The sequence below is a fragment of the Ornithodoros turicata genome, chromosome 3, assembly GCF_037126465.1.
Source record: "Ornithodoros turicata isolate Travis chromosome 3, ASM3712646v1, whole genome shotgun sequence".
Taxonomy (NCBI): domain Eukaryota; kingdom Metazoa; phylum Arthropoda; class Arachnida; order Ixodida; family Argasidae; genus Ornithodoros; species Ornithodoros turicata.
Window position 1 is genome coordinate 10616621 of NC_088203.1, and position 25719 is coordinate 10642339.

Sequence of the window (25719 nt, forward strand, 5' to 3'; positions counted from 1 at the left end):
CAAGTACATACACGCATAAAGTACAAACACCTCCAAAATTAGCCACAACGCATCGACATTAATCGCGGCTTCTCAAAGCCCGTGAATTAACGTGTGAAATGATGCAACAGATTTCACTTTAAGAGGTCTCGAGGAAGTATATAGAAAACAAACTATACCCAAAAGGAGCCCTCAGAGCTAAGACAAACCAAGACACAGAAGAACTGAAATCTGACTTCCATTTACAGATGGTTTGCATGACGGCAGCCAGGTTGTTCATTTGCAGCCACGGTTTCGTTATATTGTGCACCCTTTTATTCGGGTAAGAGTGGTAAACGTGCTCGACCTCAGTGCATATAAACACTCGCGATAATTGCAGGTGTTTATACTGGTCACCAGGAGGCGAGATCATCACAGGTATCGCCATCGGGGGAGCTGCAATCGGAGGACTCTTCCTAGCCTTCTACTTGGTTAGCATGTACACGGTCACGACTGAGTGGTCTAAAGGCAGTGCTGGCATTGCTATTGTAAGATGAAGCAGCCATTATGGGAAGCATACCTAGATAGTTAGTTGTCTTTTGTACTTTCAGGCTGTCATGCTTTGTGTGTGGAAGGCAGGATACATCGTAGGGCCTATTCTCGGCGACGCTGTGGTCAAGGTACGTGCAAGGCGCTGTTTTACGTGTCTATGTACCGTTACTGTGTTGCCAACTGCTTGTCTTCCAGCTATGGATGTACCCTCTTCCGTTCTTCGCCTGCGGAGGAATCCTCTTCCTGTCCTTCTTGGTCATTGCCGTAAGAGGGCCGGTACCCTCAGAGAAGGAACGCCGTAGTGGTACGATGGCCCACGCACCTTACAGCTTCCTTTTCAGTTCGCCCTCGTACCCCCTCATTATCCTATTCATTTGTCAGGATACGATTTTTTCGTAACAGCAATCGAGACACTAGACCATGCCCTTTCCCGTGACGTCAAGTACAGGAAGGCGTTCCTGGACTCCCTCTTCCTGATCGACATGGCTACTGCACTGTTGAGTGCTGTGATAATCTCCTTCAACGAGACGACCTTGAAGCCACATCTACAGACGGTAAGGGACATAGTTCCACAGTCTTACAGACTTACAGACTCTTACTTCAAGAGCACTCTGTGTTCGGATACCCGACATGTGTGACCGTTCCATGTATCGATTCCTGGAATACCACAGCACCTACGATCCTTTGTCTGTATACATATATGCGTTGTCATTTAAGTTCACGGCGCTATTTCCAGTTCACTCTGACCACCGTTGACTTGGAAACCACCTTTACCGTTCAGCTGGCCTGCTACGGTATTGGTGCTTTGACCGTAGGAGTCTTCTCGTATTTCAATGTAAGTTGCTGTCTTCCGGTATGTAATATATTTCGTCACATCGTGATACAATGAAAAAAAAAGAGATACGGATTCCCCCCCCCCTCCCCGTGACAGAAAGAAGAAACGTGTCTACTTTTCGGTCAAACACTTGCAATGGTGGCATACTTCTTTCTGGGACCTGTGCCGTTTTTAGAAATGGAACCGTAAGCAGCACTTCACCTACTATGCGAGGACCAATCACAGATCATCCAAATAAGGGTCTATATTTAACCATAAATAAATAAAATACCTTCAACACATTTGAAACTTAGTCGCTATTGGGGTTGTTGGAAAAGCACACGCCCAGCGCAGTGTCCACTGTTCGAAATATTCTTGGTAGTCATCATTGGAAACAGCAAGGAGCCGTCTCGTTTAATGTCTTTCTTTCTCCTTTTTCTTCTTTTTTTTTTCTGCCAATAAATTCCTACACCCTCCCCCTCCCGTTCGTCAAATTACGTTTGAATCACTCGAAAATCCTGATATCTTTTTGCCTACTGCCTTTTGATTTCTCACGATTTATTATTATTGTTATTTTGCGCCACTGGGGCGACTCTCCTCTACGACATTTGCATTCTTTTCCCAAAAACCAAAATTCAGGTCAAAAAGAAAAACAAAGAAAGATGTTTGGTAGATCCAAACGAATCCCAAACATGACTTGCAAAAATGTTTCGGACACAGGAAACAATGCGTACCCTCTCAATGGGCATTAACTCGATGACGACTAAGTTTCGAATTTGTAAGTATTTTACTTTTAAGATCCGTTCTGGATACTTTCTTAGCAGTACACGTACGTGAAGCATACCAGGTAATATTTATCCTTCAAACACAATAGGGCTTTCTCGGAGGAGTCGGTTTCTGAATCAGTACAATTGTATGTCCACTGTTTCCTCTATAGGTCCATGTGGCGTTTGTTTCTTTGCCAAGTCTGCATCGGCCTTTCGACGGCAGCCATGTTCGTTGCAAGTTTTAGTCATGCCATAGAGAGGCTATAGTAAGTACGAGTATATCGTTCCCTTCAAAACAGTCACAGGCTCCGAACCCCGCCCCTATTTCCCATAGAATAACTTGTTTTTTTTTGCTTGCAGTGAACTGGGGTATCCCGAAACAACTAGGACCACGGGATTCGTGTCCTGCGTCTTTTTTACGTTTCTAAGCATCGGGTAACAACCTATTGCTCATTTCTACTTTTTATTGCTCATGCACTACCTTGGCACTCCTCGTAGGACACACAGGTGTCAAAAGCGCTTTGTCATTCAGACAAAAGTAAATTGGGGAGCGAGGTTCTGGTTACTCCTCTCTATAGTTCCCTGACACTGAAATTTGCTTCCGAGCACAGCTAGTACCACCTGGGCCTCGCATAAACTTCGGAGTACTTGGTTGCGGCATCAATATAATCGCCAAGTCGTGACTGGATCGGGACTAACCTCCCCTTATTTTTCTTTCATATCCAATCCAATCCAATCCATGCTAAATGTATTCGTTTTTATTGTTTTTTTAATGTTTAGATGTTACTTTTTGCTACAATAGACCTCTCCCTGTTTGTAAACAAATGACGTCATAGTGTTCGACAGCGCCACCAATTTGGTAGACTTGAACTACGCGAGAAGCTAGAGGCGAACAAGGTCGCGGGCGAAAGCTGAGGGGATTACGATGATCCCTGAAAGGGACGCGAGACCTGTCCCTGTTTGTAAACAAATGACGTCATACTGTTCGACAGCGCCACCAATTTGGTAGACTTGAACTACGCTAGAAGCTAGAGGCGAACAAGGTCGCGGGCGAAAGCTGAGGGGATTACGATGATCCCTGAAAGGGACGCGAGACCTGTCCCTGTTTGTAAACAAATGACGTCATAGGGTTCGACAGCGCCACTAGTTTGGTAGAGTTGAACTACGCTAGAAGCTAGAGGCGAACAAGGTCGCGGGCGAAAGCTGAGGGGATTACGATGATCCCTGAAAGTGACGCGAGACCTGTCCCTGTTTGTAACCAAATGACGTCATACTGTTCGACAGCGCCACCAATTTGGTAGACTTGAACTACGCTAGAAGCTAGAGGCGAACAAGGTCGCGGGCGAAAGCTGAGGGGATTACGATGATCCCTGAAAGGGACGCGAGACCTCTCCCTGTTTGTAAACAAATGATGTCATAGGGTTCGACAGCGCCACCAATTTGGTAGACTAGAACTACGCTAGAAGCTAGAGGCGAACAAGGTCGCGGGCGAAAGCTGAGGGGATTACGATGATCCCTGAAAGGGACGCGAGACCTGTCCCTGTTTGTAACCAAATGACGTCATACTGTTCGACAGCGCCACCAATTTGGTAGACTTGAACTACGCTAGAAGCTAGAGGCGAACAAGGTCGCGGGCGAAAGCTGAGGGGATTACGATGATCCCTGAAAGGGACGCGAGACCTGTCCCTGTTTGTAAACAAATGATGTCATAGGGTTCGACAGCGCCACCAATTTGGTAGACTAGAACTACGCTAGAAGCTAGAGGCGAACAAGGTCGCGGGCGAAAGCTGAGGGGATTACGATGATCCCTGAAAGGGACGCGAGACCTGTCCCTGTTTGTAAACAAATGACGTCATACTGTTCGACAGCGCCACCAATTTGGTAGACTTGAACTACGCTAGAAGCGAGAGGCGAACAAGGTCGCGGGCGAAAGCTGAGGGGATTACGATGATCCCTGAAAGGGACGCGAGACCTGTCCCTGTTTGTAAACAAATGACGTCATAGGGTTCGAACAGCGCCACCAGTTTGGTAGAGTTGAACTATATGCTCGAAGCTAGCTGCGACCAAGGTCGTACTTGTAAGCCACGGTTTTGAGGGGATTACGAGGCTTCCTGAAAGGGACGCGACCTTCGGTTCTACTTGTCTTTCAATAGGAGGCAGCGAAGAAGCGAACACTCGTGGAACCCATCCCTTCCCTTTCGATCTGTTTCGGTTTCAGTCTGTCTACCAACGTCATGATGACGTTTCTCGGGTAGAGGTTTATACTCCGCATTTCATCGAACCTTGCATGCTAAGACTATACCTCTCTTTATTTTTTACAGCATTGTCAGTACACCACCATTAGCACAGCACCTGGTGGATACTTTTGGCTACAGACTTGGCTCAATGCCTCTCCTAGGGACATTGGCTGTGTGGGTAAGTTCGGAGCTTGCGGTACACACATAAAATAACCCATCGCGTGCAATTAGCCCTTTATATTTAATATATCTGAAGGAATTCGTTGGCAAAAGTATCGTAAAGCAATAAGCAGACACCCTGCACGTTTGGGGACTTTCAAGACCTTGTGACTTACGAGTAACCTCGCAACATAGCAGGCACCTGGTACGTCACTCCAAACATTCTATATACAGAGCGCGTCACGTAAGACTGACCAGAATTTTTTTAAAAAGGCATGAGAGCAGCATAGATTTTGTTTTTGTAGTTGAGTTCTACGGTCAGACGGACATCCTCTGGAAGAAAGTGTGCAACTACAAGATGACTAATTAGTAAATACCTGAGATTCATTAATTAACTTTTAATTCGGGGGATTTCGGGCAAAAGCGAGATGGCAGATTGAGAGACTATCCTAGTCGCGAGCCATTTCACGTTCAACAAACCCTGAAACTCGCACGTGCGCTAAAATGTTCATCCCTGAATTTTGATATGCGAACGCGCCGAAACCGAAACCTCGGCGAGCGGCAACGTGGGAAGTACAGCGCTCATTTCACGTCAGAGGGCCACGTGATTTAGTGCGGTTGAGATAATTGGAGCAGGTGCCGATTAGCTGGCCAGATAAACCGCTTTCCGGCACAGATAAGCCTCCGTCGGCGTGAGTGATGCCCTCCTCAGGCTCGCGCTTTTTCGGTTTCGCCTCATTTGCATACTTCGGGGATTCGGCGATGGATATTTTAAGGCACGTGCGTGCTTCGAGATTTTGTAAACATGGAATATGGTTTTCAACGGGTCTCTCAATATGCTATCTCACTTTTGCCCGAAATTCCCCTTTTCTTCTTTTCCTTTTCTTCCCATTTCTTCATTTCTTCTTTCCCTTTTCTTATTTTTCTTTTCTTCCCCAACCTTATTCTTCTTTTCTTCTTTTCCTTTTCTTCCCTTTTATTATTTTTCCTTTCTTCCCCTTTTCTTGTTCTTCTTTTCCTTTTCTTCCCTTGCATTATTTTTCTTTTCTTCCCCTTTTCTCCTTCTTTTTCCCCTTTTCTTTTCTTATTTTTCTTTTCGTCCCCTCTTCTTTCCTTCTTCCCTTCTTTGCCTTTTTTTTTGTTTGGAATAGCAAGCCGACCTTCGTCTGGCTGAGCTTTCCTTTCTTATTCTTAATAAACATATCCCCCCGAAATTCCCTAATTAAAATTTTAACTAATGAATTTCAGGTGTAATTAGTCATCTGGCAGTTACATATACTCTCTTCCGGAAGATGTCCGCCTGACCGTAGAAGTCAACTGTAAAAACAACATTTATGCTGCTCTCATAGCTTTTTTTTTTATAAAAATTGTGGCCAGTCTTACATAACGCACCCTGTATATACAGGGTGTTTCTTTTTAGCTGCGACACATTTTCATAAAAAGTCTCATAAATAGTTTCAAATATTTTAATTCGTCACTGAACGCCAAACGATATAAATTGCTCGCAAGGAGCCCCATTACAACAGCAGTTATGCTGTTCCAGTGTGCATAACTGATTAATTAATTGGAAGCTGATCTGCAGGTGAGCTGAGTCAGCCCATATATTTGCGTAGACACACGCTACACGTGCAACAGGATAGGACTGTGGATAATTTTAGGGTGGTTTCACCTAGGGTCCTTTAACCTGCATCGGGAATTTGCGTAACTGTTTTCTACTACTAACTTGGTTACTTGTACAATTAAGTAACGGTACCTATAGACATCATAGATGATCATATAGATGGTCATACAAAGAAAGAATACGTGTCCGTTTCTTTCCGCAGTGGATCGTCATCTTTGTCATGTGGGTCTGTAGTCTGCGTCGCTGCTGTAAGGCGGGAAGACGTACGAGACTAACATCGGACGAGACCGCTTCACGAACCTCGGCGCCCTAACTAAAACAGTGCTGCAGGGATACCCGGGCCGAGAGCCCAGGGTGCTTCACTCCATGTCTGAAGGCGTGTTGCTTGCATAGAATGAACACAAGTGTGCTGTGGTATATAGACATATACGCTGATGGCTGTGCCATAGCGAGTGATGATACGCAAGATGGCAGTGCTCGAAGTGCGAGGGTTGCACTAAATGCTTGCGTCCAGTGTGCTTGTCATTGTATGTTTGTTCTGTTTTTATTTGTTTGTTTGTTTGTTTGTTTGTTTTCTTTTGACTGCGGTTGATGCCTTCCCGTCAGGTCTGACGTCAAAAGAAAATAAATATCCCGCGACAAATGTCACTTGTACGAATTAAAACGATTGAATGTTGCGTTCTTTCACTCCAGATTTTTTTTCTTTTTTTTTTTTTTTGCATATGACACAACCCTTGTGAAAAAAAAAACTAAATGAACGACAGAAAAGGTACTGCAAATCTCTTACTATGTGAGCTTAAGCATAGCGGAGCTGTTATCTTATTTCGTAGGATTCACAGCGTCCATCCGCAACAGCAGCTCTGCTGTTGCGGATGCACGCTGTGAATCCTATGAAGTAAGATAACATTTCCTTGAGTTTGAGGGAACGTATTTATATCACTGCGGTGCTGTAGAAGATCTAGAGCACATTCTTGTCATTTCCCACACTACCAACCTTTCCAAACCGTACTCTCCGTATCCCTTAAAGGAACTGTAAAGTGAATTTCAACCCAGGGTTATCTTATGATTTTATGAAAGCCTAGGAAGAGTACATCTCATTTACGAAATATTTATTTTCGAATCCCTTTTTTCCAGGGTGTAGAACCGAACCCGAACCGAAAACCGTACCCGAACCGTTATTTTTGCCGGAACCGAACCCGAACCCGAACCGAAATTTTCGGAACACTGCTGAACCCGAACCGGAGCAAAACAAATAAGTAATAATAGCGGTAACCGGTTCGCAACAAAACGGTTCGGACATAGAAGTCAGCACAAGAGTTCCTCTTTATCCCCGAACGAAGACACATCGGTATCATCATCACGCGCCTATATCATGGATTTCAGAAATTTTCACATACCAGTCAGACGACGACGTATAGTAAGTATACTTTCAGCATATTTTTAACATGTTGAAGCGCAGTTGTCCTTGTGAGCGGCTGGCGCCCCACGCACGCGGTGATGCGGCGTCTACTCTTCAGAGACGAGGTGCCACGCGGACGAATGCAACAGGAATGGAGTAGGCCAGTTATGTAGCTCTACACGACGAATATGTGATCAAATAAGCGCCCAAGATTTCTTTTTACACGTGAGCAGTAAAAATTAAACAAGTCAGAAACATGAGAAGTGGAGAAGGGGCGTACGCAGAACGGTGCCCGTTTGATTGGTCGTGGTCTGAAAAGTAAATGTGGTTCTGCTTATTGGTAGTGCAGTTGTGTCGTGATACATTGCGCATTACATTACATTGATATATTGCCTTTGTGAGGTGGATTAACTAGTACACTGCTGTGAGCTCGGACAGAGTAAGGCTGGCAGGCTTATTTTCGACATGCTTCAGTACGGTTTCAGATCGATTCACGCTGCGAAGGCAGTGTGCCGGCAAGTACTGTCGTCTATCTTATGCTGTCCATCTTATTAGGCTTCGTTTAAGTTTATCTTGCTGGCACTGTGCGTGTGAAAAAGAGATTTGGGGAACAGAAAGTAGCGGGACAACACCGCTTCATCAGCGTGGACTCTATTTGCAATAAGTGTTCATCCATTTCTTATTTCTCTCGCTAAAGAGCTACCTCACCGCTAAAGACGTCAATGCAGACAACAGCAGTAAGCTATTAGCCACGCATTTCCTGATAAAAGCAGTTTTATGGAACATATAAAACGGAAGCGTTGAACCGGTTCGCGAACCGGTTCGGGGCTGCGAACCGGTTTGCGAACCGGTTCGGTTTTTGGCGTGGCCGAACCGGAGCTGAACCGGAACGAAATCAAAACAACGCGAACCCGAACCCGAACCGAACCCGTATTTTTTGCGGTTCGACATCCTGCTTTTTTCTTTGAGTAATCAAATTTCTAAGGTTGCATTCGAGCGCAAAGCTCAGTACTCCCTCAGCAACAACACTGGGTTGGCTCGTGTCGGCTACGGCTAGTCTCGCCTTTCTAGTCCGCCTCCCGGTCTGTGGAGAAAGCCGTAATGTTTTCCCCTTAGGTACAACATATGAGACAACCGTTACCTCCTAAAAGGAGTAACTGCTCCTCCGTGTTTTCGAAGAGTGCAGACAGTGCGGCGGACACCGCCTGGCATCGACTACCTGACAGGGATCGGAACCGGTATTTTTTTCGGTCCGGTTCGGGTTTAGCTCCGCTGAACCGAAATTATCAGCTTGAACCGGTTCAAGTATTTCAGTTCGGTTCGGGTTCGGCTCAGGGACAACAGCCCGCAAGAGAACACCCTCCCCTCTACCCCCGCACATACATAGACAAAAAAAACGAAAAATCGGTCAGCGGTCGGGACATTTACAGGGATTGGAACCGTTACTTTTTTTCGGTCCCGGTTTAACCGGTTCATGGGTAGCAATTTTGCTACATGAAAGCGAGCTTACGCTCCCCGTACACAGTTGAGAAAGGTGTGCCGTCACAGGTGAGTCAAAAAAAGGTCGGTCAGTAGTACAATTATTTCACCTCTGAACCGATTCCCGAACCGGTAACCAGATGTAAGTTCCGGTTCGGTTCAGGACAAGCAAAAAAATTGTTCGGGTTCGCTTCGGGTTCGTCAGAAAAAAACGTTTTTTTCCGGTTTTCGGTCCGGTTCCGATCCCTGCTACCTGAGTCGAGGCGACTGGGTATTGCCTCGATTTGAAGGATCGATATCTGAAACATTCCTCGATCTGAAACACTCCTATACATACTTCATCATAAGCATACGAGTATTCTTCTCTATAGTGCAACCCATGATACCTATTGCTAGTGATCACATACCGCATCTTGCATAATAAATGACATCTACGCCTTGAATTGTAACTCAATGAAATAAAAGTTTTTTTTGTTTTTTTTAATTAAAAAAAAAAGGTTGATAGCTCCGTTGTTCCAGCGCTGCTCTTCTGCACAGAAAGGTCTTGGTTCGAAACGAGATATCTATATATATAGCTCGGGGTATCCTTCGGGAACGAACACCTTTTATCTTAACGATGAGTTCTTTCACCTTTTATCTTGACAATGCCCTTGACAACACCTGTGATAGTTGATCGTATCCTTCCAAAAGGTCCTTCTCGACTGAGTAGACACTCTTGCCGAGTTCGTAGGTGCAACAACAACAATAAATGAAGACGATGAGATGGTGTGTTTCACCGCGGTGGAGCGGTATATACCCTACCCCATTGCACATGGAACATTAGGTGAAGATGATGAGGGAGGGATGAAAACACAAGAAAGAACTAAAGCGTCTGGAGCTTCCTGTCGTCCACTGGAGTTCGTAGGTAGTGTGCTTTGGAGCTTTTAGAAAATGAGTCAAGTCATCATATTCAGCGTACACTTCGCGTCCAAACGAACGACACAAAAATAAATTTGAAATAAATCAGTCAAAAACCCCGTCCGCCATACTGCCCTTTTTGCGCTGCTATTTAAAGAGGCGTAGCGACCAGTCAAACGTGACGACCCTCTTCGCAACCCGCTGGGACCGTCTTCAACAGGATCAACACTTAAATTTCCCGCCAAACAGAAGCAGACGTCATACAACCTTGCGCCACGCTCGAAGGGGAAGAAGACGAAAGGAAACACCGCCTCCTGTGACGTCCGCGCCCGTTCCCCCACGTACGCCGTAGACGACGGGGTCGGCCCTATTGATTCCCGAGAAATGCTATTCCGGGAACCGAGCCAAGTGGGTTCGTGTGTCGGGCTGGAAGGTACGTCCGATGGCAGAAAGCAGATGCAGCAGATATGCTGCGTTCGTGCTTGATGTCATCGCAACGCTACCACGCTTCTCCGCACCGCACGTACATGCTGCATTTTGTTCTCCTACCCGACTGCGGTAGCGAGCTACACAGGTGAGTCGACTGCATCTGTGTCCTCGGTTGCTCAACAAGGTCGATGCCCGCGACGTCTAGCCCACGGATGTGGCGCAGTGAGTGCCTTTGTGTGTTCGCGAACATGTGGTTTTGGGGTGTCGGTAGGTAGTGCGTTCGCCGACAGCGAATCAGGAATGAGAATGCGCGAACAATATGGCGTGACTTCGCGGGAACACGTGATTCCTAACACATGCTTGTTGTTTGTTTCAGCTTCGTTTGTTCGATCTGTGCTTGAATGTTTTTTTTTTCTTGCTTTCTTTCTTGTTGTTGTTCCTGGTATCGTTTTTTTTTTCGCGTTTTTTGGGGGGGTCTATGTTATTGGCTGTCTACTATGTCTATGTTACTAGCTGTAGTTAGATCTATGTCTAGCTCGCTGGCTGGTATTTTTCGTGACCGACATTAGTATCGCTGAGGAAATTCATTACATGGGGGCAGCCGAAGTATAGTAATAAGTAGTAATTGTGTTTATCTTTTTTAATTGTTTTTTTTTTTTCAACCCTACTTTACACGAATGAGAGGGTAGGCGTGCCACAAGACAATTTGATCAGTTTCCTACTTCTAAGTGTGTGTGTGTTTTGTTCCCCCTTTTTTTTGCGCTTTTTATTGTTATCTTTTTTTTTTCGGGGGAAGGGGGGAACTTTTGTCTCTTACACCTCAGGAGCTGGAAACTTAAAATCACTCATGTATTAGAGAAAAAGAATTTGACTGCATCTTTGGGAATTGTGCCGAACACGTTTAAACACGGCGAAAATTATTTGTGAAATGCTATTCAATTTTAATTCAAATCCTTTTAATGTTTCGTTGTTGCTGTGGTGGTTACACAATAAGCGCATGTGTTCGTGACACCAAGTGCTTGGAATCGTTTCCAAATTGTGTGCCGGCATTTAGTTCATTGTATGGACGCATGCATTGGAACAGAATCGAACAGAAGTAGACAGGCATTCATTGGATTCCGGGAAACAACCGTTGGTTTTGCACCGGGAGGCCTCAGCATTATTACCAGCAAAGCATTTTTAATAAAATTCTGGTACGAAACCCACAGAGAATACGCAATTCAGCTCAGTGTACCAAATAACCCTTGAAATTAAGTCCACAGTGACTCCATAATCATCTTGACCGTTTCTCTTAATCAGTCGCAGGAGGTTAACATATATCGTGGTGTAGTGACTGTACAGTGCCCTGACTCATTTTTATCCATGGGACAGGGTTAACCCTAAATATAGGCTGGTGCGTGGAACTGGAGTGACTAATCAAAAACTGGTCACCCCGAGGAGATGTGCTTATCGTTATCATGACGGGGTTGTTCAGTTGTACGTCGCGATAAGGATGCACTGATATGTCAGCACGAATGTGCCCTGTGGAGTGAGCGTTCAGAGGCGCTCGATTACTGATCGCCGGCAGAACCATGTACACAGGTGGGTTTTTCTTGCCTTAATTCGACTGGCGGTAACCGACGGAGAACATTTGAAAAAGGAGATGGGATACAGGTCAAAATGAAAGGAATAATATAGCACGAACTAGCATGATGTTAATGTAAGGAAGCTAAAGGCGCCTGCTGATACGTCGAGCAGTTATACCAGTGTGCACATATTTATAGAGCCTGATACATTATAATTATACACAAGGCTCCGTAAGTTAATAATGTATTGTTTAAGCTTGATTTCTTCAGGTTACATAAATCACAACATCCTAATGTTTGATTCGCGGTTCATTCGAGGGATTCACGTATTATTATATTTTGCACATTATTTTAGACTGCCCATATTACGTTCCGCGTGCACCTAACTTGATTATGGCGACCTTTGAGTATCGTAATTGTTACTGTGTCATCGTGGCCGTGCGCCGCAGAACGGAGACTCATGCATTGATATGCAAGGAAGGGCTTCAGGACGTATCGTTTTCAAGATACTCAAAAATGTATTTAAGATAAAATAATAAATACTGACGTTAGAATGTAATTAAGATAGAGTATCAAATACTCCAAAAAATATTTGAAATACAACTAAGATACCATTTATCCTTGATCGCAAAAAGTCACCGGTCACTGGTGAAATGTAGCAAGTCGCCGCTATGTGACATGAATCACCTAAACCCCGCGCACTACGCTAACCGCCGCTGTGTGGTAGGAGTCATCTAAACACAAGTCCCCAAAAGATGACAAAGAGATACCACATAACTCCAGCAAGTATATGTGACCCAGAACAAAGCAAACTTCTAGCATGTCCCTGCTCGGCGAGTCCAGAATTCGGCATCACCATGTCAGGGCACACATATTAGAACCCTGACTGGCCAAGGACACACGGGGCAAGATCTCTAAATGGGGACTTTCAAGAAGGGCCAATGACCGGGTCAAGTCCAAAGGACTCAGGAAATTTCCACTGAACAAGCAAGGTAATGGAAAGACAAGCCACGGAAAGTCTGAGAGAGAGATCTAAAATATGTAATTAGAGTATTGAACTTTGAAGTATTGCAACTTTGTAAAGTATAAGGCTTGCTGAGAAAGAAAATTCAGTTTAATTCGGCCCAGGTGGAAGCCGACTCGGGTCAAATCGGTGGACAAAGGGCGGAATTGGCTGTCACTTGACGGTAGAAAAAAAAGGAGGAGAAGAAGTGTGGCTTTTACTATGCTTTTACTCGAAGATATTGGCAGTATGTGTGTTTCCGATCCACAATCTTTTTTTTTCTTTACTTACCTTTGTTCCTTCAGCCTCTACAGTCTACGTTTCCACAGATTCATCAATCAAATATCCGATCATTTAAAGGCACTGTAGCGCAGCAGACGGTTATTGTGGTGGCATAGCTTAACAGCCTGTTGTTCCTAAACCCAGCACAAGTTTTTTTTTCTTTCTTTTTTTTTTTTGCGGTTGCAACTGCGGTGAAACGGCACGGTGGGAATGTGTCTCCAATTTGTCAAGCATCACTGATCTTTCTTCCCGACTGGATTGCTTCTGCTGACGCCTACGTAGCTGACTTCTTTTGTTCTAGACACTCGTCCGCATGCAATGTAGTTTTGCTGCCGTACTTGACTAACTATGCGCAGTGGGTGGCGTAAGGTAAAGTTGAAAGTGATTCTATCCAAACTAAGTAATCCGCAGAGAACTGCGATGGGTTTCGACCGAAGTCGTAACGTCTCCTCTGAGAGGATAGAGCTTTTTCTAGGTTTTCGCGTGCTTCTGCACGTATGTCGTGAAGCATTTCAATGCTCTGAAGTCGCGACATGTCGTAAACGATTACACCAATCTGAATCTCGTTTCCAATACGAGGTTCAAATCCAAAGAGAACGAAAGGTGGTGAAAATCTTGTAGAACCTTGTCTTGAAATGTTTATGAAAGAAGTGGTGTTTGCGATGTATTGGTCACATTTTGAAGGATTCCCAAATCAATGTAGAATATTCTTTATGGTGGCTACAGACCTTTCCACAAGACCATTTTCCTGATGGAAATAAGGGCAAGAAGTTGTGTGTTCAATTCGTGTTGCAGTTAGGAATTTTTCCATGTTCTGACTCATGAAACCTGATTCTTGGTCAGAAACAATTGTCAAGGGAATACCAAAAGTTGTGTTGATCTTTTCCTTAATGAACTGCATGATATGTGAAGATGCTGTTGATTTTACGGCCCGCGTTACTATACAAAGCGTGTTGTGTGGTCAACGCACACAATGGGTGCGTTAGGTTCGTGCTCCGGGAACATTCTCGTTTTCAGGGGATCACTTAACACCTCCAAAGTCACTTCCGGTGCACGTTCCCTGGTGCACCCTGCGCACCCCTTCTTCGGAGTTGGGGAGCCGGGGAACGCTGGGGAAATGCGGGGCCAGTTCCGGAGCGTGACGCATGTTCCGGTGTGCTACCTTTCGAAGTGGCGCAACACGTTGCAACCGCCCATGCTCTCTGTGTTTCCGGAATCATTGGATGTCGGCGGTAAATAGTTATAATATTATAGAGGACTGCTATGGTCTACTGCTATGTTTCCTTAGAAGCAGACGACAGAAGAAAGCTCGATAGGTGGCGCGCGCTCAGCGGCTCTGGCGCTCGGCTTCCGGATAGCCTCACAAACACCATTAAGTGGAGACACCAAGGGTACGTTCCCCTGAGAACCCGGGATATGGCGCTCGGGAGCCTGCCTAACGCGCCCATTGATGTGCTTGTTTCCATTTCCTGTTTCCGGAACTGGACCAGTGTGATCGAGGGATATTGTGGGGAATAGTTGTGTGGGAATCGATTGAGGATGCAAGTATCCCACGGGCTTCGATGTTTGTCTGTGGAAGCGCTGACAAATGTTACAGCCCTGGACGTCCTTATTAATGGACGACCACCAGTATTTACTCAGAATACGGCTTTTGGTCTTGATTTTGTCAAGATAGACCAAGGGAAAGGGGTGAAAGAACGTTGATAAGCGTCGGTAACGGACCCGATGTCCCTGGCTATCTTCCAAACTCAAAAGAAGATTCAGGAATACGGCATTTGGATAACACACAGACAGTTTACTAGCACTCTGGTATGATATATACAACGATAAAATGACTGAAAAGATATACCTAACAATTTGAGTGATGAAGGGTTGAATGAGCTAAAGCAACATCCATATGACTAACTACGTATGATGATGAACGTCGTACGATGAAAGCACGCACAAGCACGTGGCGCGCGCTTATAAGCATGTAGCGGCACCACTGCTGGCTCATGGCAATGACGGTGAGGCCGAATTGAGCAGATTGGCTCTCAGACCTTGGAAATGCAACTGAAAAAAAAACATCGACAAAAAACTACTGACTATGGGAATATTCGTGGATTTAAAAAAACGCCTTTGACTAAGTTGATCACGATATTCTACTAAACAAGCTGTATGTGTATGGTATAAGAGATTACCCTTGATGTTACTGAAAAGCTATCTTTCCGACCGAGAGCAATACGTACAAATTGGAGAGGAGAAATCAGAACCAAGGCAATTAAAAAATGGAGTTCCTCAAGGTTCTATACTAGGACCTTTTTTTTTTTTTTAACATATCTAAATGATGTCGATCACTTGCAGACAACTTGTATTATGTGTGCAGATGACATTAACGTATTCGTAGAGGCGAGCCATATTAGTTGCTTGTTTAGTCTAGCCAGCATGGTCCTTTCGAAGTACCCGGATTGGCTATTACCCCAACAGACATGTCCCCAATATACAAAAACCCAATTACAATATTTTCCATCCTCATCAAACTCATACTTTTTCCACTGACTACCATAGGATAACCTCATCAAAATTTCTAGGTGTTGTAATACACGAACACCTTAACTGGGGACCTCACATACTGAATACTGTATTCATGCTAAGATTTCTGCCGGGCTCTTTGCACTTGCAAAAGTTAAAAACATTTTGCCGATATACAGTCACTTTTATCATTTCATGCACCGATTCAGTCACATCAGCTATGCATTAGAAGTGTATGGATTAATATATAAGTCAAATAATCAATCAATCAATCAATCAAACTTGAACAGCCTATATATTACACAAAAGAGGGCGTTAAGGTCCGTTCTATCTCTACATCCGCTCACTCACGTTCGTAATGTTTGCGTTTTCTTTGCTGCCAGTGAACAGCATATTTTCCAACTTTTCGAGATAAAACTTGCTGTTCTAACTTACAAATTTGTAAATCGGTTATGTCACTCTTCTATAATTATCTTGCCACTAAACTCCACTTACTGTTAAATTACCTGCGCCAAGAACAAATTTTGGACAGTTCACTCTTGCCTTCGCCGGTGCTAAGGTACTGAATAAATTACCGTTAGATGTGCGACAGGCTAACTCGACGCATAGTTTCAAACACAGGGTGACGTGCCATTTACGCTGTTCTAACCAGAGTTGATTTTGCATTACCATTTCTTTTTCTCTTGTTTTTTTTTCTTCTTGTTCCTCTTTTCTTTTTAATGTGCTTCATTATATGGAGGACAGCTTCGCGGGCTTGCCCTGCTGTGCTGATTGTAAAAATGTAAATTATATTTAGGCTTCCGACTTTTCGGATTTATTCGACAAACTCCGATAAACTCCCTCCGGTGTTTCTTTAAAAAAATCGGATTTATCCGATAAACTCTGATGCTTCCAAGGCCCACGTGGCGGCCTTACGGTTTTTCCCGTTTCCTTCTTCCTTTGTCCCCTTCCTTCCACGCCTACTTTTCGACTTTAAACTGGTCCACGCATGAATAACCCAAAATGAGGATAGTGGATAGAGGATAGAGGGAAGACCCCTTCTCTGTTCGCTATATCGTGTGGTCTCAGTCACTCTTACACTTCTTTCCTTGCATTGTCTCTGCGATGACTACTCTGAAATCCTCCGAATTTGTTATTTCTCCGAGAAACTCCGAATTTCGGAAAAGTCGAAAACTCCAATAAACAGCTTCCGAATTTCCAAAATCAAAACTCCGAAAACTCGGAACCCTAATATTACATGTCAATAAAGTGACCTTGACGTTGAACTGCAAGTTTTACGCCATATTGGCTCCGTTAAGTTCGTGTGCTATATGTTAATCACGGACCCCGTCTGTAGATGCTCTTTCTTTCTTTCTTTTTTGTTCGACCACGCTTTTGCGTCTCCCTTGACGACAATGGACCAAGGCCCTCTTTACAAAATCGTACGTGCTGCCACGTTCAACGCGCTGCAGTTCGCGATGGGAAATGAGTTTGCCCCACCATACGGCCGTCTTGCATGGGCGGAAAGAAACTACACTCTTAAAAACGAACTTCACCGCACAGCATGCTCCTAGGCAACCATCTCCCGAACCACATCGATATATCTCCCCTGATTTGTTGAAAACGAGAGGCGTACGCCTTCTTTTGTACCGCTTGCAGTACGTAATTGGTACAAAAAAGGCTTACGCCCCCTGTTTTCAACAAATCAGGCGCGAGAACGATATGATTAGGTGTGATATAGTGGGCTAGAAGCGTGCTATGCGGTAAAGTTCATTTTTAAGAGTGTGCGGTTCCGCTGACGTGTCAACAAAATGCCGCCGAGTTGCATATTTTGTCCAATGGGAGAGCGGCACCCTCAATGTTGCAGGACTGCTGTCGTCATATAGTGCCAGGGAAAAGGAATGCAATCCTCTGATCGAAGCCATTCAGTGACTCCAGGGATCGAATGGACTTCCGCCTCGATGTCAATACACAATGGATACATTTTCTGACGCCAGTACACTCTCTCTCTCTCTCTCTCGAATTGGTAAATTTTATGGTATTGCAGGACTGCCTTAATGTGTATACCTTTAAATGACATACAACGATGGAGAATACAAAACTAACCAAATTTATCATGACACCATTATGTTCCAGAATCAACCATCTGATGTAGCTGCGAAGACCATCAACCCCCTCCCTCCCTCTGTGTGACTTGCAAAATGGCAGCTGAATCGCAGAAGACACGTGATGGTTGCACTATTGATGGCTACCAGAACAGTGCCTTCCATGAGGACCCTGTTCCGTTTGTAAAGACCGAGCGATCTCCTTCGACCACCAACATTCAAGAGCCTGTCCACGAGGCCACACCACTGACCACAGGCCTCACATTATGGTCGAGGCTTCGGCGGAAGCTCTGGGCCCTGCCGTTGATTTACACGCAGTTCTGGTTCGCAGGGGTGTGCTCTCTCATGGCGCCCTACTTTCCAGGGTTGGTAAGTCTCAGGTATGCTTCACACTTCTGAGGGTCTAGTGGAAAAATTACCAGAAGACGCGACCGTGTCGCAGAATGCTGAGATAGTGCATGACTTTCTCGTGAGAACTGAGGCGTCAGAATTTAATCCCGCCATCAGAGCCGACATGTCTCATAGTACAGCAAAGCAACTTCCATAGGTCCGCGAATTCACGCATGATGGCCATCATACTCACCATTCACCATCAGCTGCGATGTGGCATAATGTTGAATTATGGCCCATGATCTGATGGGATGGGATGATGGGACTTGGGTATTAATATCGAATGATGTTGATATGATGGGCTCTGTCTCTGAGTAATACCCAGATGCGATGTTGAATGAATTTCTAGAGTGGCGACCTGCGGTGAGGTCAGCTCAGTTTGTACAGCCTGTGGTGCGTTTCGTTCTAGGCTGCAAAAAGAAGCTTGAATGCTTGGCAGTACGGTTTTTTCTTCTCCACTTGGAAGATCGGTCTTCTTATAGGCTCCATCATATCTGAAAGAGTGGTAAGCGCTTCCACCAAATTAGTCTGTGTCACGTATACCTGTGATCAATGTTCGCCTACAAGTATAGCCCTTCTCTCTCTTAATTTCAGACAGCGTATGTCTCGCCGAAGGCAGGTTACCTCACGGGCCAAGTGGGACTTTTCATATTCACGGTTGCCTTTGGGTGAGAAAAGACTTCTTGTATTCCTGTAACTGTGACGTTAAATATGCTCGTCGTTGTACACACACGCAGATCGTTCTTCTGGATCCAAGATGGCCCCACGCTTCTGGGTCTGTCCATCACGTCGGCCATCTTCGGAGGCACGGTTGCCAGCATGTACACAGTTAGCCTGTACTCCATGATCACTTCCAGATTCCACGACGACGCCGGGCTACTCATAGTACGCAGATATAATTTTCCCGTGGGGGACTGGGTCTAACGTCCGTATCCTCGCTCAGCTCTTGGGGACACATAGAAGCTAGTACACTTTAAAGAGATCTTCTTCTTTTCTTTTTTTTCCGTGTTCTCGCTCTGGCCTCGGGGGGCCCCTAGAGCGTGTTGCTCGTCAAGGAACCCTCTTTTTCAGTCATATTCTAGCTTCGCTCTCGGTCGATCACTAGAGCATAGTACGCTTGAAGGAGCCGTGCATTCCGCCATATTCTCGCTCCGCCGTCGCGGATCCGCAGAACTTATAATGCGCATGAAGGAGCCCTCTTTTTTTGCGCCATATTCTCGTTCCGACCTGGAGATGCCTGGAGCCTGTACTGTGCTTCATGGAGTCCTCTTTTTCTGCCGTATTCTCGCTCCGCCTTCGGTCGATCTCTAGAACCTAGTGCGCTTCGAGGAGTCGTCGTTTACCGCTATATTCTCGCTTCGCCCTCGGGCACCCGTGGAGCCCGTAGTGCACATCAAGAAGCACTCTTTTTGTGCCGTATTCCCGCTCCGACCTCGGGGATCTCTATAGCCTAGTGCGCTTCAGAGAGTCGTACTTTGCCCTCATATTCTCACTCCGCCCTCGCGGAGCTCTACAGCCTAGTGCGCTTTAAAGCTTCGAAGAGTCGACTTTCTCCGGCATATTCTCGCTCCACCCTCGGGGACCTCAGAAGACTAGTACTCTTTGTGGGGTTCTCTCTATAATTATCGAAGCGCACTACAGCCGCGCCTCCTCTTGCCGTTCCTGTACACAAGGACGTATTCGGCCACCTCTTCTATCTTTCCTTGAATCCTCCTCTTGAGTGTTGTGCCTCCTTACATTTTACTTATCCCCACAACAGGCATCAATGGAAGCACTATGGGGCATTGGGTCCATGGCGGGCGCTGTGACAGGAGGCGCACTTATTGATGTATGTACCACTCAGTTCATACACAAACTAGGAACTTCCAGGCGATTAACGTCCTACTCTTTTCAACAGCTATGGGAGTACCCTCTACCCTTCTACGTCATGGGCACGCTAGTTCTCATATCATTTCCGTTCATGCTCAGAATGGAACCACGACAAGAATGCACTGGTAAGAGCTGTACCAAGAATCCACGTTTGTTTTGCGACCTCTTAGGTTATATAGTGTCGCCTGTTGGTGGCTTTCAGCACCTCAGCTGTTAGCAGAAGCAGCACAACAGCAGGATGTTAGATACTATAGGCTCCTGTGGGACCTTCCATTCCTGTCAGACATGGTGACTGTAACTCTGGCCTGGGGAATATTGAGCTTCAACGAGCCAACCTTGGAACCTTTCCTTGAACAGGTATACCATCCGTGTGCTGGCCACTGTTACATATGGCCACGCAAGTACATCGTATTCATTACTTACTGTTGCAGTTTAAACTGAACAGCACGCAGGTAGGAACTGTCTTTACAGTTCAATCCGTATGCTACGCCGCATCAGCTCTCGTTGCAGGAGCACTTGCTAAGTACAAGGTATGTCAACTAGGTGTCACTGCATGCTTTTTCGTTGCAGAGCCGTATGTAGAGAGAGCCTGGCCATCTCTTGATCCTTTGTCGCTTAGCGGGCGGAGCCTATATGACGTCAGAGTCGTTGTTGCACCGCCAAAAATCCTGAATCCAAGTGGAATCCGCTTATCAGCCAGCAGGTGGGCGCCATTGTGATGCGTTCCGCTAGCTAGTCGACACACGATTTGTCGCGCTCAACGTAATCAACTCAAAATGGGCGGCTTATGACCCACAGCCGCTTGTGATATGTGGGCTTTGTTCCCAAACCGAAATACTTCAAGAACGAAGGGCTCTCCAAGGACGCAAAACGCACGTGTCTTCCTGCTTGCATTGTAAACAACGTTCTGCATCAACATGGCGTCGGCGACGGGACAACTGTAGAGCACGCAGGAAGTCGTTCAGCCGTGACGTTGCATGACGCGCTTCAAGTTAAGCTCCCCCTAACGGCGAAGCTCTCTCTATATACGGCTCTGTTTCGTTGCAGAGCCGTTTATGGGAAGAGTTTGGCCATTCTTTTGATCTTTTGCCTGGAGGGGGGGGGGGGGGTGCCTGACGTCAGACTCGTCATCGCTATTTCCACCTGGCCGCAATGAAAGGCGGCGGCACGTGGAGGTTTCAACAAGGCTGTGCATCCGCTCCAAAATGGCGGCACTGGCTTTTGCGCTGCCCGTCGTGTGAGGTCGAATGACGCCCTATGAAGTAGGATCTTCAGAATGGCCAAACTCTGCTAATAAACGGCTCTATTTCGTTCCTTCGTATTTTTGTACTTTTCATCCGTTTGTGACTTCACATTTATGCTGAGTTAATATTGGGTCATCTTGTGTATTTTTTAAAAACGTTTACTGTCAGAACTTTCGCTTCCTTGCAAATATACGTATCTCTGTTTCAGTTATTCTTTGCAGTTAATGTAGCATTTTACACTTTTCTGGAACATTTTCTTAAAGCGATGCTTTCTTCTCCAAGTTCAGGTTTTGTCTCTCGCTCTGCCTGATTTGATTTCATGCCCCCATACGTTCTTCCACTTGAATTTGTCGCCATTATTTCACACGCTTATCGTCAAGGTTTATACAACTTCGTCAAAAACTTTTTACCATCTAACCCCCTTGCGTCTTGTCAGTACGAACGTGCCACTATATTTCTCGCAACTGGTCTCGGATGCTTGGCTTATCTAGTTGCTGGGCCCGCACCGTTCATCAACACGGAACCGTAAGTGTCCTCATGTTGATGTCGTATGTTCTCGACCTTTACACCGTTCAATTTCCCGTAGAAACTTAGCGCTCGTATACCTGGCCCAAGTCTTCATGGGGTGCGCCATGTCAGGCCAATTTGTCTGCGGTTACATGCATGCTCTACGTTCCATCATGTAAGTACATCGACGACCTACCTGATGTGACTTGACGATGAATGGCGCCTGTCTGATTGGTTATTTTGCATTTGCAGAAAACGAGGTTATCCCGACAATGTTCGCACCAGTAGCCTTGTATCCAGTGCCGTGTTCTTCTGCATGATAGTCGGGTGAGAATTCTCGCATTTTAATGCGTTAGCAGCGTTTTGAAGGAAAGCCGGCGTCGTAGCGGGGTGGCTGCGGTGCCCGCGTACAGCGCGGCACGTGACGAAGAAGAGCGAATCAGGCTGCGCTCCGCAAGCAGATTCGCCCTTCTCCGTCACGTGGAAGCGCGGAAGCGAGGAGCTCGTCAGCTCAGTGTTGCCAAATTTGGGGAAAAGTCGCTAAATTTAGCGGATTTCGGGGTCTGTTTAGCGACAAAATTTTGTATTTGGGATTAGCGGATTTTTTGGTGACTTTCTGACATGTTCAGCGACTTTTTAGCGACACAAATATTCCTTCATGAAGTCAGGAAGAATCGTGATTTTCCTGTCACATTTCAGTGGCCGACGAGCTCTAGCAAAGAATAATATGAAATCGCGCCACTTTTCGCTGGCCCTAACTCCTCAGGGCCAATCATATGTAACGGAGATCTCTCAGTGTGCTCCCTGCAGCGTGCAGTGGTGCAGTTTCGTTGTTGTTCTTCGCGAGTTTCTTTGAGCTGTTTCCAGTTTGCCCCATTTCTGACGTGCCACGTGGCCTAGACGCAAGCGCTTTCCAAAATACCTCTAAAGTAACGTCAGAAATACCACGAGAACTGGGTGATGCTGCCAGTATTCAAGGGATAGCTTCGTCCTGTCAAAGACTGACACAAGGGTGCTGTGCACCTATATTGCAAGCGTGAGATTTATGCGAGGTTGTCAGACAAGCAGGTCGCCAAAACACGCGGAACTTTTTGTAAGCAATAAACAAACCATGTTCAGTGCCTCCGGTGACAAAACGAGAAAAAGTTCTGCAGACCTGGTTTTGTCTGGTGCCAGAACTGGTGCCAGTCTTATCCACTCATGCCCATTTTTTCATGTTCTCCCTTGACCATCCACTGCGCTCATTCGCTGAATCATCTTGGCAGGGCTGTCACCATATTGTTTCATAACATGCAACCAACAAAAAGGGCACAATAGCGGCAGCGACTTTTTTAGCGACTTTCAGTTTCAATTTTAGCGACTTTTAGCGACTTTTCGGGGCGCCACTAGCTACTTCCTGCGAATGAGATTTGGCAACACTGCCAGCTGGAGCCGTCGTCAGTTGCGCCTCGTCTCTGGACGTGTTCAGATGTGTCTCGTGCGATCTCCGAGAGTTTCGCCAGCGGTTGAGTTTGTGTCTCATGTTGTGTGGCAGTTTAAACTGCAACATTTTCCAATGGATCCTGGACCTTCTACTTTATATTTTTTATTGTACTATGATTGTTTATTGCCATCTCCCGATCCCAACGCCACCTGGATACAAGAAAGCTAGGCTGTTTAATTTCTCCTCTCAATCGGGATGTCGTCGGCTTCAGCCAATCGCCACAGACTGTTTCAAACACGCGGGCTTTCTGCCAGCCCTATAGCGGCTACTCATTCTTTTTTTTTTTTATTCCGTGTTACCTCCGCGAAGCAACTGTGTCTTTGAGCGGCGTACAGACGTGCACAGATGGAAAGAAGACATCAGGAAGGAGTGAGGGTTAGTACGCGTCCTGGACCGACTTCAGGGGGAACTGTGCCGACATTCGTCTGGAAAGTATTCGGAAAACCCAGGGAAAACCTCAGAAAGCACAGCCGGTGACAGGATTCGAAGGCTGCTCATTCGGCTGATGGCATCTCGTCTCCATGGGATGTGACCCTCGCTTGAATCCGTGCGCCGGCTCTGTGCTGCATGGGTGTTTCCCTAGGTTTTCTTCAGACGCTTTAAGGCAGACTAATGCCATCTAGTTACGTTCGCTTCCTACAAGTGTTGGCGGCACAGCCGGATAATTGTTTCCTTTGTTTTGCTTTCCTCCCGCGATCTAAGTAAGTGACGTCATGGTAGTGCATTTCATACTTTACCAATGTTTTGCGTTACTTTGCATGAAGTTGTACGATATATAGTTTAGTATGGGCATCGCAAAGCATCGGAATCTGCGCAATTTGAAATTCCCGCGCATAGAGACGTATGCTCAACGTCATGGGACAACGCTCTGACGTTACGAGGGTGTACTGGCGTACGATGCACCGCCTGGCCAAGAGAGGCCAGGCAGCGCCAGTGGCCTCCTGTTGGCCGTCCTCTTTGCTTCGGTGTGACCAACCAAGGGTGCACGTCATCCGACGTCATGCGAGCGGATGAGAAGCTCTAGTTTTCTCCTCCCTGTGAACTTCCCCGCGCTACCAGCTCTCATGGCAAAATACTGATAACTTTGAAAATTTAACGATTTCTGGCGAAACGTCTTACGGGACAGTTGTTCGGAGTCAAGTGCTTGTGGCACATGCAATTAGCGTAGGGAGCGAACGATGTTTTAAGGAACACAAACACCCATATGTAATATAGCAGATCGAGAGACAAGACAAGACTGGTATATATACTAGTCTTGTCTTGTCTCTCGAGCTGCTATAGGAACAAACTACTAACACGATCACACGGACCAACAACTGCATATACTCCCAACTGAGGTTTATGAGCCAAGGTATGAAGCCGTTAGCTTGTTCGTAACCAGTCTTGTTTTATCTCTCGGACTGCTATATTACGTAGCCATGGATTATCAGTCACCCGCTGTACCCCGCCTTGTCCCGATAGCGGTTAAGAAGCACGTTTTAAATTCCCACTCTGTCTCAGAGTCTTGTACCATAGAATAGCACATACGATGGGCATACGAAATAGCCTCGCAGACATGGGCAACTGCGCTACGTATGTAAACTCATCGAATTAGTCCTCATGTCTAGTGATGTATACCAGCCTATCACTTTTTTTGTCCTTCCAGAGCCGTGGCAACATCACCGCTGGCCGGATATTTGGCAGAAACGTTCGGCTACAGAAACGCAAGCCTACTCATGTTCGCCGTTCTCTTATTATGGGTACGACCGTCATGCCCTTACGTTCGAAGTGTGGTCGTGTGACTGTATACGAAGCACGTCCACGCGGAGCTTTTCTTTTTATTTTTTTTATATTTTACTTATTTTTATCTGTGCGTTGTGTTCCATGTCCTTACGTGGAAGTGTGGTCGTGTGGCTATACGAAGCACATCCATGCCGAGCTTTTATTTGTAATTTTAATTTGAAATTAATTTTATTTTAATTAATTGTGTTGCAGACACTCGTGACGGGCTTCCAGTGGCTACGTTCCTTCTGCACTGCGAGCGATGTGATACACTTATGATATTTTTGTGTACATAATAAATTTTTAGGGAATGTTAAACACGTGTCTTATTTTTCTCTGCGGAAAGCTCCATACGTCTATAGCACCATAATTATGGCAGTCAGCTGGTATCTTGTGTTCATTCCCGCCTTCTAGATATACGTGTTATGCTGGCGCGGCGTAAACGTAAATGATCTTCCGGTTGCATTACGTGCGTTATTTGTTTAGAACTATATCGTGTTCAACTTAAGAAGGAAAAGAAATCTCATCCGTCAGCTCAAAATATTACTACGCCGCAGAGAGGTCACGCTCTTTCTCTGCGCCAGATAATGTAGTCCATCACACTCGCGCTGCTTCCGTATTGGCTATTAACGCAGGGCGCATGACACTATGCCGCAGCAGAACGTGCTCTCCCCTACTGATGGCGCATGGTGGCGCTGCAGTAGTTCT

General features: G+C 45.8%; 2 protein-coding genes across 7 annotated transcripts in view; both read left to right on the forward strand.

Annotated features, from left to right (window-relative positions):
• LOC135388044 (MFS-type transporter SLC18B1-like) overlaps positions 1 to 6795 on the forward strand; it is a 13253-nt gene extending 6458 nt beyond the window's left edge. For 2 of the 3 annotated variants that reach the window (XM_064617329.1, XM_064617331.1), the window contains exons 4-14: positions 228 to 301; positions 359 to 506; positions 570 to 638; positions 706 to 814; positions 892 to 1064; positions 1247 to 1345; positions 1442 to 1530; positions 2262 to 2357; positions 2452 to 2526; positions 4413 to 4506; positions 6311 to 6795. In XM_064617329.1, coding sequence (XP_064473399.1) covers positions 228 to 301; positions 359 to 506; positions 570 to 638; positions 706 to 814; positions 892 to 1064; positions 1247 to 1345; positions 1442 to 1530; positions 2262 to 2357; positions 2452 to 2526; positions 4413 to 4506; positions 6311 to 6421 — 1137 coding nt within the window. In that variant the 3' untranslated portion in view covers positions 6422 to 6795. The remainder of the gene's footprint in view (positions 1 to 227; positions 302 to 358; positions 507 to 569; positions 639 to 705; positions 815 to 891; positions 1065 to 1246; positions 1346 to 1441; positions 1531 to 2261; positions 2358 to 2451; positions 2527 to 4412; positions 4507 to 6310) is intronic. The other variant, XM_064617332.1, reaches the window with a different exon arrangement.
• A 3370-nt stretch (positions 6796 to 10165) lies between these two features.
• On the forward strand, positions 10166 to 25329 carry LOC135388046 (uncharacterized). 4 transcript variants are annotated; one of them, XM_064617334.1, is made up of 14 exons: positions 10166 to 10457; positions 17789 to 18126; positions 18557 to 18652; positions 18742 to 18815; positions 18885 to 19032; positions 19907 to 19975; positions 20045 to 20141; positions 20219 to 20373; positions 20448 to 20546; positions 21697 to 21785; positions 21847 to 21942; positions 22020 to 22094; positions 24896 to 24989; positions 25225 to 25329. In XM_064617334.1, exons 2-14 carry the CDS (start codon positions 17854 to 17856, stop codon positions 25288 to 25290), a joined length of 1431 nt encoding a protein of 476 aa, XP_064473404.1. In that variant the 5' UTR covers positions 10166 to 10457; positions 17789 to 17853; the 3' UTR covers positions 25291 to 25329. The 4 variants fall into 4 exon arrangements, with proteins under 4 accessions (XP_064473404.1, XP_064473405.1, XP_064473406.1 ...); XM_064617335.1 differs by having other exon boundaries at positions 10445 to 10534; XM_064617336.1 differs by lacking the exon at positions 10166 to 10457 and adding an exon at positions 11821 to 11893.
• Positions 25330 to 25719: the final 390 nt, after the last annotated feature.

Excerpts from the sequence above, each read along its gene's own strand:
- LOC135388046 (XM_064617334.1), top strand. The coding sequence starts at position 17,854 with ATGGCAGCTGAATCGCAGAAGACACGTGATGGTTGCACTATTGATGGC. Across the intron at positions 21,786-21,846 it reads CCGTTCATCAACACGGAACC|AAACTTAGCGCTCGTATACC; the intron begins GTAAGTGTCCTC and ends AATTTCCCGTAG. Across the intron at positions 21,943-22,019 it reads CATGCTCTACGTTCCATCAT|AAAACGAGGTTATCCCGACA; the intron begins GTAAGTACATCG and ends TTGCATTTGCAG.